The sequence below is a fragment of the Gavia stellata genome, chromosome 2 (genome assembly GCF_030936135.1).
Source record: "Gavia stellata isolate bGavSte3 chromosome 2, bGavSte3.hap2, whole genome shotgun sequence".
Lineage (NCBI taxonomy): Eukaryota > Metazoa > Chordata > Aves > Gaviiformes > Gaviidae > Gavia > Gavia stellata.
Genome location: NC_082595.1, coordinates 25,664,865 through 25,680,803, shown reverse-complemented (window position 1 = coordinate 25,680,803; position 15,939 = coordinate 25,664,865). Strand labels below are relative to the sequence as shown.

Here is a 15,939-nt window from a genome sequence, read left to right as displayed (position 1 = left end):
CAAAATGGAAAAGACGAAAATAATATTCAAACAATAAGCAGAATGTTAACATGTGCCTGAATGGTTGAACTTTGCTTTTCAGAAGTGCTGTATCAGATAGCTTAACAAATAAATAAAACTAGAGCAATTCAGCTTTATTGAAATAAAACAAGTAAGGACTTTTATGCTTATAATACACTGAAATATATGTAGAAATACTATTTCTTGTATATTGTTTTACCCAGCTAGACCATTCTACAAACATTATTCACATATTAGTCTTGTCAGTTATTTTTTAATGTCATTACCTTTCTTTTATGATGGGTTGTTGAAGCATCCATCTCTTCTTCTCCTATATTGTCTATCTGTGAAGTTGGACTACAGTTCATCCTCTCTTCTTCTTGCCTCTGAAGTCTGTCTGCTACAGCCTGGATTGCTTCTGTCCATTCTTCCCTATCATGAACAAGCCAAAATCCCTATTAGAAACTCATAAAATACATCCAGATAAATGGTTTATAATGTTTTTCACATGCTATGGTGCTTCAATGTTCAATTCTCACGTTACACAGCAAAAGACACATATAAATTAATCCCTTCAATTTCCTTCCAAATTCTGCATTATGTTAAAGGTGGTGAAGTTGACCAGCATCAAAGGATCACTGCACGGTTAATTTCAAGAATTACCAGTGTCTGAGTTTGTAAGTATTTTAGCACTGAAAACTTGAAAACACTTGCTCCAGGTATAGTACAGCTCAGAGCATAGAATGTCATCTCCCATCCGAGCCTATCTGATAATAACTTGATATTTTAAGAGACTTTTTGGTGTTCCCCCTCCCTGCGAGACATTTTCACAGAAAATAAGGTTTATTAAACCATGCCATGTGTTCAACTCTTTGTCTGTCTCCTCTTAAACTCAACTTGTTGGCTAATTTCAAATTCCCCTGAGAAAGAGGCCCTCAAAGATAATTAAATTCCTACAAGTGTCATAAAGAACAGTGGCTGCACGGAGGGGCAGGCCCAGATGAGGGTTTCCATGGAGGGACAAGCAGGGGCTGCTGAGCCCATGGCTATTCTGCATGCTGGCTAACCAGCACAGATACACCAGCCGGCCCATCAGCACGCCATAGCCCCACACCAAGCGCAGCACCTGCTGCTTTTTGCTCAGCCAGCAAGGGATACAGGAGGAGTCTGGTGGTATTACTGAATGCAGGAGGAGATACTACATTGCATAAACAGAAGATAGGGTGGAGAAACAGTACCAAGGTGGAATAAAAAAATTCTAAGTGAATATATTAATGAAAGAGAAACAGCGGAAAAAGCAAAGTCATTGGTTATTTATTAATACAATCAATATGAATAAAGCCAAATCATAGTATTAGTCTCAACAGGACAGATGCCCACAGTGGGAAGACTCAGTGCACCTAACCAGAGACACAGTACAGGACAGTTTAGCAAGGTGCACCACCCCGTATCTCCTACATGCTTTTGGTGCATTAAAAAAGTTCATTCTTGAGAGTTTGCATATGTTTACTGAAACACCAAAAACTAATAAGCAAACACAAAATAAATCGTAACAACCATACTGCTTTCTGTGCCAAAAAAAGGAGCATATTAGGAGGAGTCAAAGGAAAATTTAAGACAGCGAGGCTGGAAAATACTTCAATGCAGGCTTCTATTGCTCAAAATTTAACACTTTGGAGACCTATCATGACATAGTTTTGGCTTATTTGAACACACTCATCCCACCTACTCGCAGGCAACTCTTACACTAGCTATGAGTTCAGATAATATTTTACAGAAGCTGACTCAGAAATTCTTCAAATAACTGTTCAGATGTGCTCAGAATGTCACAGTTCCAAGTGCTGATCGCTGTGCAGTCCCAGCAGAGACTTTGCTGAGGCTTCTGCGTAAAGAACACGGAAAGCGAAACAAAAATAAAACCCTCACCGTTCCTCCGGAGTGTCTACATGGAATGTCCTCTCTATGACAGTGGTCCACTGAAGACATCTGATAATGAATGTGTTTGGCTTTGGTCGCTCTGTTTTCATTAGTTGACATTCTAGAGAAATACATAACATTGCCTCTTTTATACACTGCCACTTAACAGGTGAGGATCAAATAAAATTACTTAGGTAAAATACATATAGCTTATGTATACCTATCCAGCACGTATAAGGAAGTACAGAATGGCAACATAACCATGAACAAAAGGTAGCAGGTAATAATCATAAGGTGAAGAAAGCAGTCAGAGGAATTGATGGAACTTGTATTGTTGCCCATATAAAGAGTGTGATCTCCATTTGCAAACTAGGTCTGTGTTAGGAGGGTAAGAAGAGTATTAGATCCCGGATTGCTCTAGTATGCCAAGGTAACAGCAGTAGCCACAGGCACATTTTTCCATCTGTACCTGGCAGGAGGAATATGACATTTTCCCTTCAATGGTAACCATGCCACAATTACCCACGCTACTGTCACTTCAGGATTAGATCTGTTGTGAAATACACTATCTGAGAAAATTCAGATATTGAAACTAGTCTGATTATTAAATATAGAATAACCCCCCACACACCCCCAGTGGGGCTGCCCCAGGAAGTCATCTCGTTCTCTTTCTGTCCCAGGGCAGAATCAGGTCTACCTATGCTATTTCTCGTAAGTATTTCACTAAAGTCTTTCTACAATCCCTGAAAAGTAGTGTCCAGAGAAGCGTGTCCAGAGTAGTGTCCAGAGAAGCGTGTCCAGAGAAGGGCGACAAAGCTGGTGAGGGGTCTGGAACACAAGTCTTATGAGGAGCAGCTGAGGGAACTGGGGTTGTTTAGCCTGGAGAAGAGGAGGCTGAGGGGAGACCTTATCGCTCTCTACAACTACCTGAAAGGGGGGTTGCAGAGAGGTGGGTGTTGGTCTCTTCTCCCAAGTGACTAGTGACAGGACTAGAGGAAATGGCCTCAAGTTGCGCCAGGGGAGGTTCAGGCTGGATATTAGGAAAAAGTTCTTTACCGAGAGAGTAGTGAAACATTGGAAGAGGCTGCCCAGGGAGGTGGTAGAGTCACCCTCCCTGGAGGTATTCAAGGAGCGTGTGGATGTGGCATTGTGGGATGTAGCTTGATGGACATGGTGCTGTGTGGTGTTGGGTGGGTTGGTTTTTGGTGTGTTGTGGTTTGTTGTTGTTGTGTGGTGGTTGGCTTGCGTGGGTTGTTTGTGGGGGTTTTTTTGTTTTTGTTTTTTTTTTTGTTTTTTTTGTTTTTTCAGGTTGGACTTGATGATCTTACAGGTCTTTTCCAACCGTAGTTATTCTGTGATTCTGTGATAGTAATTTCAAAACCTCTGCAAGCCAACTATTCCATCCAACTATAAGGAAATTAATTACTTTTGTAGTTGGCAGATTTTTCCTAGCATTTAATGCAACTGTTCCTATAATATAAGTATATTGTTTCTTGCCCTATGGACTAATTTATTTTATCTTTTCAGCAGCTATCCCTTTTAGACATTTGAACACTATTTTATCTCTCTTCAGTGTTCTCTGGTCTAAATTACTTCAACTAGTCTGTCCTCACAGGTTGTGCTTTCAGATTCAAGATCTTCCTTGTCACACAATTCTAGACATACAGTAGACTGTCTATTACTCCTTTGTCGCAAGACCACAACACTGGTAATTCAGGCAATGGTTCAGTGAGACTGTGTATTAGATTTTATGATGTAGCATGCTGCACTAAACATTACATCTGCAAAACACTGGCCTACTAGAACTCTTTATTCATGCAAATGTATTTAAACATTTTCGTGAAGTTAAGGTCACTCTGACAAAAGTATAATTTGTTTTCCTGGAGATACCACAAAGCAGACACAAACATCACATCTCATGTTCTGGAATGCTATCACTTGTTCAAAGCCGATCCAGATCAAATGTGTGATCTAAAATGATTTATCAGGTTCACAGATCAAACAATAATTAATATAGCAACAGAATTCCTGTTCATTTATGATCCACTGTAACTTCCTTTTGGTAGAGCTACCACCTACCAGTTGACCCACACCTTTTACTGATGTAGTTGACTATTCTTCAGCATAAAACCTTGCACTTATTCTTGGTGAATTACACTTTATTTATTCCAGTTAATGTCAACACTTTACAAAAGTCATGTTATATGACATGTACCACTTCACAAGGCATGCTATTCTTTCACAGAAATAAATTATATTGGCTGGGCATATTTTTTCTTCACAAATTCAGGGTCCTGAAACCTCATCTATCATCCACAATTTTACAGGAACAAGTTATAAATATTTCCCAAGGAACTGCATCAGACCCAGCAAATTCCTAAACACCCAACATACCTAAGTACCCTCTACTCTGCTTTTCCTTTCTCTCTTATGCCTTTGTTGCAAGTCTTAATCGTACAAGATGCATACTCATAGCTGACCTTCTGAAATGCAGCTGCATACTGAAAATACAATAAGCAATTGTCTTTAATATTACTAGCTCATAACAAGCTTAAAGCCTTAGTTCAAGGCATTGATTTGTATGCCTGAACACCTAAACAATTTGGGACGCGATTAGCTAAGAAACAGCCTGTCTCCATGATATAAAGCCACGGCAAGTATCAACAGACTTACTTGTACTGGACCATCCTTAATACAGGCATGAAAGACCTGATATTAGGGGGGTCTTTGTGAGGACGCCTTGATTCAAGAACTTTCATGCATATTGCAATTTTTTTATTTGTAAAAGCAAAGAAGAGTGGAAGTGGATATGTCTGTCGATAGGATTTTTTTCTGCAGCTTTGCAGAACACCTCAGAAGCTTGACAGACACATGTATAAGACACAAAAGAGGAATAAAGTAAATTTTGCACTACGCAGGTGTGTATTCCTTGATGCACAAACCTATGTATTCACCATACATCTGTAAACTATTATGTAAGTCAGACTGCTCACTGGTCAAGGAGGTGACATTACATTTAACAAACCTGCATATGCTGTGGAGCCTCAAAAGAGAAACAGTAATCCAACCTCACTGTTTTTATAAACTCAGCTAGGTCTTGGCTGGGATAAGAGCCATCCCCAACATTTAGAGGAAAGAGCTGCAGGAGGATGGACACAGGAAGAGGGAATTTAACACAAAAGCTGGAAGAGAAACAAGGAGGACAGCAGCAGATGATGGGAACTTGGGGAGCATGATGAAGTACAGCTGCTTAGGGCACTTAAACAGGCTTGTAGCTGGGTGCAAATACTACTCATGAGATCAAAGAAACCCCCATCTTCAGGGATGTGGTTGAAGTCCAAGCTACGATCATGATGACAGTGAGGCTGTGGTTAACAGGCTATTTGTTTTCTTAACTTCCTCAGCTGTAGCTCTAAGGAATGTGCTGGGCTACCTTCATAACAGAAGGGACTAGAAGTATTGTCTGCTCTAAGATTATCTCATCTTACTCCTGACGAAACCATCCTCTCATCTTTAATCCTATCACACTTCAGTCATGTAGGCTGAAGTTTTCTTTGCTGGGTGTCTGCCTAAAGCTGCACACTGCTGGAAAATACTACGAGACGAGACTTAAAACTTGGCAAACCAAGACCTTTGATATCCTTATAGTATTCCTGTGAAAATGTAAGGCATCTGGCCACACTACATGTGGGAGAGAGAAGAGTGCAGTGGGAGGAGGGTAAAAAATTACAATAACAATTACTAAAGCATAAAATCATTGAAAATCTATGCATTGAGTATAATCCAGAGGCTACAGCTATCTCCTGCCTCTACACCTGCTCAATGGAAAGCTCGTTCTCCTATGTTCATAATGCCTCATCCTATTCCTCAGACAATATGAAAAAGAAACTACCTCGTTGAGGCAAAATCCAATACGGAAAGATGGCATACAGCAAGTTATTTACAGAAGAGGTGTCGGGAACAAAAGACTAGGGAATAAAGGGAGAAGAGTGGAAATGGGACAGGAAAAAGACTGGAACCTGCGTGAGAAAGAAAAAGTTGAGGAATAGCTAGAGTACAGCTAAACTAGAGTAGCTAGTTTAGGAGAAGGAAGGTAAAAGAAGCTGCCAGGGACAGAAAAGTGAGGTGACTGTGTTAGGACAATCTGAAGGCAAAAAGGTACAGAGTCAAACCTGCAGAAAAGTCTGTACCAATTAAAAAGCACATCCTCTCCAGTGCCTGTAATGGAGCCAAAGATTTTGAATTTCACCATTCATTTTTTGATTGCAAATACATACAAAAATGCATACATTAAAATGGCATTAATTTAAGTTTGCCAACTCAAGCACACAAAAATTGGAACTAACAGAATTAAGCCTGCCTATGTCCAAATGTTATCTATAATACAGTCTTTACCTATATACATAGAGTATACTATATATAGTATAATAAATATATTTTACACATATATTAGTATGTACATTATGTAAATCTGTATTATTGGTACTATCTATATTAATTTTTTCAGACAGTCCTCAAAGTGACGATGCGCATTATTAACAAGAACAAAACATATGGATGCATATGCTAAGCTCTGTAACTACCAAAGAGTATTTACTCTTTGAGTTTTCATTACAGATGATTAACTAAATCAATTAAAGGTAATAAAAAATACCTTAGCAATTGAAAATGGCACTGAAAACATAAAAAAACCAAAAATGCCATTTCACTATCACTGAAGGATGCTACTGAAAAATAAAATCTAGCAAAACTTAATGAGCTTTTTTAATATTCTGTTAAAAATGGCTAAAGATTTAATTTCCTTGTGGAAGGCTAAAATTGAATATGTTCATATCCTTCCCCTCTGAAGCAAAAGAGTTTCAGAAAGAAGTGGAGGACCAATGTATTGCTAGAAGTGGTATGCTACCCATCCTTCTCAAGTAGGTATAAGTAACTGAAGTCTGCTGATATTTACACACAGAATCACAGAACCATTAAGGTTGGAAAAGACCTTTAAGATTAGTACACCCACATGCTTCATGTGCTGCTGTATACAAATGTATGGGATAAACAACATTCCTGTCATGATTGCCACATTAATAAAAACTTGTTTGTGAATGTCTTTCACCTACAGCTAGAAAAAAAAAATCTATTAAGATAATAAGTGCTGTAATACACAGTTACTGCTAATTACCAAAATATTTTTCTACTAATTACTTGAAAAAGCATAGTAGTTGTAGACAGAGAGAATAGTTTGGAAACTACAAAAGCACAGAAGAACAAGTGAAACTGGCTACTGAGCGCTGGCTCTGAACACTCGAGTGATAGTTGGGTCATTACCAAGAGCAGAGAACACTCTAACATAATGCCTTCAAGTTTGCTACTATACATAAACATATGTAATTAAAGGGCTGAATCTCAACTCAAAACAGTTGGAAGTCTAAATTATCATTCAAAAAGATGAGTAAGCCAGTAAACAGGCAGACTCAACTTTGTGTTCTTGTATGCTAGCCATCTACAACTTGGAATTACACATTTTCATGCTAAATCTTTCTGTCTTGCTGGGATTAAACATCAGTCATGAGAATTTTACCCTTTAATATTAGAGGGGATGAAAAACCTTGGGGGAGAACACTTGTTCGAAGCAGCAAAATACAAAATCAGTAACAGAAACTGACAATTCTGTTCCAACAAGTCTGTAGCACTCATTTGGCCATTTTTGGATCTATACAGAAAATTGAAAAAATGAACTAAAACCAGTATAAAGAAATGCAATGGACGTTCCTCAAGTATTGAGCTTCTCTTTTTAAAACAAAACAAAAAAAAGAAAAGTCAGGTACATACCAGAAGTTAACTTTCACCTCTGTATCCACAAACATTCTGACAATTCTATAATGTTAGACTATCTTTTTCAAATAACTGCTACTATCTAAATTAAGTAGTTATGCTAGTTAAACTCTCCTGAGCAACTCTAACTACAAACTGTATTTCAAAACGTTCTGTTTACTTTACACCATTCTGAACCACAGATGACAAAGTTTGCTTGAAGCTGTAATTACTCTGCAAAGCTGGGAAGCCAATTAGAGGGCCTGAAACCTGCCAGTTCCAAAAAAAAAAAAAAGCACAGATCATCTGTTCAGATTTTATTAAAAAGTTTAAAGTTTGAATTCTATAACTTTAACCATATAATCACCAGTGTTCTTTTCCTAAATACATCCATTCAGCATAAAAACCAGAAAGAACACTAATACCGTTTTATTATTTCATATATGGAAGCTTTCAACTTCAGCAGAATTTGTTGATATGGCTAGACAAGAATACTAAACATACAAGCAGCCATAAAAAATTGCACTAAAAAATGAACAGAAGGTTGCATATTTGAGGAATTATTTCTAATACAGACTGAGTTTTAGCACAAAAGATAACATCCTGTGATTATCATACAATATAAAAGAAATAGTATCAAACCACTGCTTGCATTGTTTAGAATATATGCACTTTTAAATAAGTATAGAGGGCTATCTATATACAGATAACTGTATCTATCTACGTATCTATCTATTTGCATTACAATTTAACCTTGATTTCTTATTCTTCTCTTAGTCTTTCCTTCACAAGATAAACACTTTTGTCCCAACCTTTGCCTATTCAGTTGCTACTCCCATTTTTTCTTCCTCACGTCAAAATTTAATGAACAAACTGCTTACAAATACCCTTCTCCATTACTGCTACTGTGCACTCTAAATCCACACTTATCTCTGATGACCTTTTTTGTTAGACAAGTAGTAGACAAGGAGCACAACTAATACACCATTTTCATAACACTGAGACAGATACATGTGCTTTTGCTCATACACATATGAAAGCCATGGCTTTTACATATATGTACAAATATATGCGTATACACACATGTCCACACAGACCCTTAGCTTGGTCTTCTCTCGATTCTCCCACTTGTTTACCTAGTCCCTATGGGAAACCTACTTTTCTGAGGCTTTCCAAAAGGTTCTGTCCTTTCTCACTACATTTTATCTATGGGGAATATAACCCTAAAAATAAGTTTGGTCACAGAGATTTATGTGAACAATTTAATATCCCTTCTTCGGCCCCAACAAATGCAGTTTTCCCCTAAAAATGTCATCCACAAAACTGCTGGACAGATCATTTTTCTCCATTGTCCCTTTAATCACATCACTCTTCCCTTTGCATTCCTCATTTCTTACCCAGCTCTAGCACATCAAATATAAGTAGCTTTTCAACATGGTCTGTCCCCACAGCCTACCCTCATCCTTGGTATCACTCTTTATTCAGTATCAAAATGCCACCCATCCTTCTACTGTTCCAATTTCAGCACCATTTCTCAAAAGCATTTCTAATTTCTCTCTGTTTACCATTCTGGTTCTCTTTTAAATCCTCCTTGTAACTCTCCTTCACCATGTCTTTAAAAACAGGAAGGAGGGAAGGAGGGAGAGAGAAAAGACGGGAGAAGAGAGCAAAAATCTAACCTTGACAATGGATTAGTTGTTGATGTGCTGAGACCACTGCCTGTACTACAGGGTAATACTGTCTCATTGTTTTCTCATACTCCTCCCATCTGTTTGCATCCATCTGCTGTCCCTTGTTTTATATTTGGAATTTTAGTATTTTGGAGCAGGGACTGACTTTTTGTTCTGTACGGGTAGAAATCCCACTTCTGTGGGGCTTGGTTCATGACAAGTACTTACATGTGCTTTGATGATACATCAATATATATGACTGCATAATAAATACAAAAAACTTAATTACATTCCTTGAAGCTGGAAAAGATCATCCCTGATGCACTTCATCATGATGGAAAGCCTTTTATTTCCAATACTCCAAAAAGTTCTGAAGTAGCATCCATGTCTTTCTGTCATTACAACTAGTTTGCCATTTGCCTCTTCATGCAAAGAGGGACAATGAAAATAGGGAATTTCTGCATGTTATTGTCAGGGTTTGACTGGGATTTAGTGTGTTTTCACAGAAGACAGTAAAATTACCTTCTCTGTCTTTCATGCAAACACCCCAATTTTCTTTATGCAACTGGGTATATTACACCAGCATAAAAACTCTCAGACCTGGCTATAAACTTTGTCCTGCCATGCTCATACCAGGCCCTATTTAGAGATAACTGGAAATTACAGTATGCTATACTGGTGTCTGTGAAAGCGCTGTCCATTAAAACGGAAGGATGAGACCAAGGAACTCATTTTCATTCATGACCCAAGCCAACAACTGAATCCAAACTTCTAAGCCAAATGACAGAATACCAACTATACCACCTAGACACCATTCATAAAGTAATATGAAAGCCTCCCAAAGAAAATTACTGGTCCAGTTTTCCAGAAAGCTAAACATTTCCCCATCCAACACAGACAGTAATATTGGTTATACATTAGATTTGAGTTCAGATTTCCAAAGATGTGTTTGCATATGCAGTACATTACACATATATCGCCTTTTTCTCCCCACAAGTGTTTTCAGTGTTGAATGAACATTATTTATTCAATTGCACCATTATTATTTTGGAATGAAATCGATACTGTAATTGTAAGTATCTAAAGTTACATGCTTATCTCTGGGTTCATGTCATCCGGTGTTGTGACAATTAAAGAAAACTGGACTTAAAACTTAAATCTCATTGAAAAGTTAATTGTGGAGTTGCACACAAGGTCATGTCTAATGCCAAAGTATTCTGATGCTTAATTTAATCTCACTTAAAACATACACATGTATTTTCCTACCCATTTCTTTAGAGAGTGTCTTCAGAATTCTTTATAGCCCTAACATCACTTCCCTGAAACCTTTCAATTTTCATTTTTTGAAGATTTTTAAATCCCCAAAATAGTAAAACTTTGTCTCTGGCCCACTGAAAAATTAAGACTAGGAAAAACTAGCACAGCTTCGGGTAGCTGTACTACAGAGTGCTTAGAAAGCACTATCTTTCAAGATAGGAAAGAAATTCCAGGTGACATCATTTTTGGCCAAAGCTCAAAGGCTACTGTGAAGGGATACAGCTCTTCCCAATTATTCCCCACATAAAGATCAAAATGAAGGCAAAGGGCCAATTCTTAGAGATACCTCATCCCAAATGCGCTACGTGATTACCTCCATACTCATCGCATATGTGAGAAGTATTTTTTTTAACAGTAAAGCCACAAATGCTCCTTAAGTAGAACTGAAGTAGAATTCTTCCCCACTCTGCTTTCCCTAATAATAATGACGATCAAAGACCAAAGTGGTTTACACAAAGCAGTGTTGATTCTACTACGCAACACTGGACCAGTTAAAAACAGCATTGTGAGGCCACATTGATTTGGGGGTGGGCCACTGAGGGGATACATCCTGTCACCCAGAGTACTAGTTTTGTTCCAAAGAAGCATAATGGAGTTTTAAAAGCCAGGACACTTTTTTTCAGGCCTCTGACTGTATAGAGAAGTTACACCAATCGAATCCAAATTATTTTTAAACTGATTCTGACTGCATAAATGCTTAAGCAAAAGCAATTTACATTAATGTATTTTATTTTGCAGTTGAAGTGGGCTAGGAATGCACACCCACTCAGTTACCGTGACTCAGTCAATCAAGAGTATCTCTTTAAGCTACAATAGCTTGATTACTTGCAACTGCTTGTCTCTACCTGAAAAGAGCTGAACTGGTTTTGAACTAGACAATTCAAGTAAGCTCACACTTCTGAATTTACCTCTGAAAACCACTATCAACCAGTTTTAAGTTTCCACAATTAATTTCCCACCAATGTAATTACATGGCCTTCTTTTATCTTTAAGTGTATGGTTAGATACCACAGCACGGTTTTTTGTGCGTTTAAGTGTCAGGGCATGAGCATTAAGGAACTAAAAGCATACTTCAAATATACAGCTCTCTCAACCCCCATGTTAAAAAACGAAGGCTCTGTTTGGTGTAAAATAGGCTGGCTGCACAGGAGAGAAACCAGAGTGATTCCTACACACTATCCAGTGTCACCAGATCTGGCTGATTTGTTCACCCCTGCAACCTCGCGGCAGCTCTGCAGACGCAGTGCAGGGTACTCATCGCCACCTTCTGCATGTGCCCGAAGGCAGGAGAGCAGTAGCCGCGGGGAGGCAAAGCGAAGCCCCTGTCCAGGACACCGAGGGGCCAGTCCTGTATCCTTCCCCAGGGCTCAGCTCCATCCAGCCCCGCTCTGTCATACCCTTCAGACAACCCTGTTTCGCCTTCAGGGACATACTTATGCTCCAAAGGAGATCAATCCCTCACCTCCATTTCAGGCCCACGTAGTTCCCCTGCATTTTGGGCGGCCAGCAACGGGCTGAAGCATACGTACGCTGCCTCAGGCTCTCCCTCTCTACATAAAACATCTACCTGTTTACACATCCGCTTCCCATTGCCTTCCCCCCACATTTCCTCCCAGATCACCCAAAGGAAAAGGGATGGCCTATGAACATTCCATCCTATGACAAAACACCACCCGATGAGAAAGGCTTTACTAACAAAGACATATTTAGCCCTGGATGCACTGTTAGCAGTATGTAAAATAACTTCATTCTCTCCAGCCTTCATGTCACTCCTGATGGAGTATGCAGACAACACAAGACCAGGGACAGAGTAATGCTTAGGTGTAGGACTTTAAATTTATCTTGGAAGAAATCAGGGAGCAACTCTAGGGAAAATGATACTATGCCTGGGGAAGAGCCTTTTGCAAAGGTAAAGCTGGTGTCACAAGAGTGGAAGGCAGCAGACACTGGTGGGAAGATATCCATATGATGGAAGTAACGAGTTTGACAGAGCTGGAAATAAAAGTTTTAAACTACAGAACAAGTATCATACAAAGCAGAGCTGTGCAAACTTTCCAGTGTTCAGCTCCAACAGTACTACGAAAATAATACCGCAGCCTTGGCCTTTTCTGCTTAAATAACAAGCTGTAAGCCAGAGCCAAAGATGTCTATCATTTGGAGAGCAGAAAGTAGACTGAGACCACACTCTCACTTTACAGATAGCTACAAAGATTACATGAAGATAGGACTGTAAAGACATATCTTTAAGTCCCTGCCAACCTAATCAAGATGGTATTAACAGTGATCTCACACTCCATCTGCCTGGCTAGTAATTTATGAAAAACGTACTTCACTATTACAGGAAAAATATGTTGCAGTGCTTGTGGCCACAAACCTACTGCAGCACCTCAGGAACTCTTGGATCAGAAGCCGTGAGACCAGTTCTTGACATTTACCAGGTACTGCCCATGAGATCCGATTCATTCATATAGCAATTTTGTTTGTTTGCCCTACTGATGAGCTCATCTTCAGACACATAAAATAGCTGATGAAAAACTTACAGTCCCTTGCAATTTCAAGTGTCATACCATACTGTTTTGCTTTTCAACCTGTGTATTCTACATAGGTACTTCACTTAATTTTATGGGATTCTTTTTATGAGTGAAAAATCTCCCTATTCTTGCACTGATCAGCAATCATTTCTGATTAAATTACTCCTTTTCCTGCCAGAAAACAGAAAAATTCATCTTGCTTACCGAAACTCTATTTCTTCTAATATTGCATGCCTGTTCCTTTAGCTTACATTGCCGAAGAATCACACCTATGGGCTTCCTAGTTGCAGAAAGGATTTTTTGATTTTGATTTTTTGGGGGTTTTTTGTGGTTTTTTTTTTTTGGGGGGGGGGGTGGTGGGGGGAGGAGTGGTGATGATGGTGTCATTGTGGAAAACAGTATGAAATCTTCCAATTTCCATCAAGGCAAAGTTCATGGGCAGCATTCTAATATCAGAATTACATAAGATGACCTCTGGGTATCAAAACAAAAAAAACCCACCAGTATCAACACACTGGAATTCATTGCTAATTATGCATTTCTTCGCTTAGCAGAACTACCATTTGGATCATCCTTCTAGCTGCTGCAACAAAGAAAGACTAGATATGCAATGAAGAACATGGTAAAACAGGACAAAAAACGCTACTGTAGTTCTACAAATGTTCCTTCTGCTGCGCATTGGGGAAAAAGTATCTAGGAAACGACTAACTGCTATAAATGAGTAGGTTAGGATATTCAGAGCAATAACTAAGGAATAACGGCCTACGATCTAGTCAATTCCTACTCATATGAACAACTTAAAGACATCACTGCTTTTTATGCTGAATAGCAACCACGCGAAATGATCCTCTAATATTATTAGAAGCCCTGCACGCTCAGTATCATTTTTAAGACTTCTGTCGCAATCAGAATATGCAAAGTTTTCCCCCTCTAGTTGTGGGACAAGACATAGGCTTAGAACATGAGATTATTTTCTTATCAAATAAAATACCCAAATTACTTCATATACAAAGGCTGAGTCAAGCTCAAGAACAACTTCATGAAGAAAATAGGTAAATTTAGTCTCAGTAGCATTTGTTCCATCTTCAGGATGAAGGGAACCCTCCCTAAATACACATGTTCTTGTGGCTCCAATACTCCTCTAGAAAACTAAACACCACCATTTATTGTATTGCAGTATGCTAACCCAATTTTGACAGAAATTGGGTAAATTTTCTAGTATTCCTTTAAAAGTTTCTAGCTATGATATCCACAACTCATACTCAGGGAGACTTTTTGCCCCCTTAGTTTTGCTCCTCAAATACCTCCATTTCTATTCAGAAACACTCTTCTACCAATCTCACTTTGCCAGGAAAAAAAACCTACAGATTTATCTTTTAGAAACATTCTTGGAAAACAAGAAATCAAAATGTCTTCACTTTATCCAAAAGATACACACTTTGTAGCTTTGCTAATATATGCAAATTGTCTGATTGCTTGAAATTACTGATTAACCAGGCTGGAGAGCTGATTACCTGATTATCCAAGAGAAAAATAATTTAGCATGATTTGGTGTCATTTGACAGTCTAGATAATTTTCTAATTAATTTGAGTTTTCAAGTGAATTCAGAGATACTACTGAAAAAGAGAAAAGAGGTCAATGATCTGAATAAAGGTAAGCTTTCCAGGAATTTTCTTCTTACAACAATAATTTGTCACAAGTTGTTGTTAGTTACAGACACTTCAGACACACACACACAAAAATGAGAACTTAGACTTGCAAAAATATTCAAAAACCAACCCATGGTAAAATCTTCAATGCTCTTGTAAAAATACCTTGTAGAGCTGGACATAAGATTAGTGGTGCATTAGTCTGACACATGGCATAAAACTTCCAGTGTTACCAATAAATTCTGAACTACACATGAAGCAATATGTAGCAGATAATTTTGTCAATGTGCTGAGAGAATAATAAATACTGGAAATACATACTTGCCACTGAAAAGTTGTTGAGTGGATATGGCAGATCCACATCCTGGGGCTTCTCCTTATAGCCTATGAAAGAGCCATCTGTCTTTAGCAGGAAATATCTTGGCCGCCAGTTTTTTATATATTCTCCTAAAGGATAAAAAGAAGTTCATTAGTACTGTAGAAAAAAACCCTTTGCTATTAAAAAACATGACATATTATCAGTGTCTAACATTAATTATACCAAAATCTTTTCAGACATTTTCAAATTACAGAAGAAACCTTAAATCCCTCCAAAAGAAGAGAAAATGGAATTGCAATGGTAAGCCTGGACTACACAATGATACCTCTGGAATAAGAAGCTACAGGCACTGTATAGTAATATTCTATAACACTACATTTTATCACACTATACTCTTCAAAATCCTACATCTTTACACCTATAAACAGTTCAGAATTTGCTGCAGGCAAAAATAAGCACTACAGCTTGACTTTTAGTAACAAAATGAAATCTAAACTACTACAAGGTAGAACATTTACCCTGCTGAGCCAAAGCAAAAACCATTAATTTCCTCAGAACATACCCTAAGCAAATACAAGAAGGAGTAATGCGAGAACCTACACAAAATATACTTAACAAATATATCTCAAAGCAAAAGGAATAAAAAAGTAGAAGCCAATTACCTTTTAAGAGATAAGTCCACCAATAAACCCACCCCCTCCACCTTCCCCTTACCCCAGTCTGAGAAGAA

The 15,939-nt window shown here is 38.3% G+C and overlaps 1 protein-coding gene across 1 annotated transcript in view; it reads right to left on the bottom strand.

Annotated features, from left to right (window-relative positions):
- Positions 1-15,329, bottom strand: part of AKT3 (AKT serine/threonine kinase 3) — a 71,559-nt gene extending 56,230 nt beyond the window's left edge. The window contains exons 1-3 of the mRNA XM_059832285.1: positions 15,212-15,329; positions 1,927-2,038; positions 288-432 (exon numbers count right to left, since the gene is read on the bottom strand). Of these exons, the coding sequence (XP_059688268.1) occupies positions 288-432; positions 1,927-2,027 (246 nt within the window). The 5' untranslated portion in view covers positions 2,028-2,038; positions 15,212-15,329. The remainder of the gene's footprint in view (positions 1-287; positions 433-1,926; positions 2,039-15,211) is intronic.
- Positions 15,330-15,939: the final 610 nt, after the last annotated feature.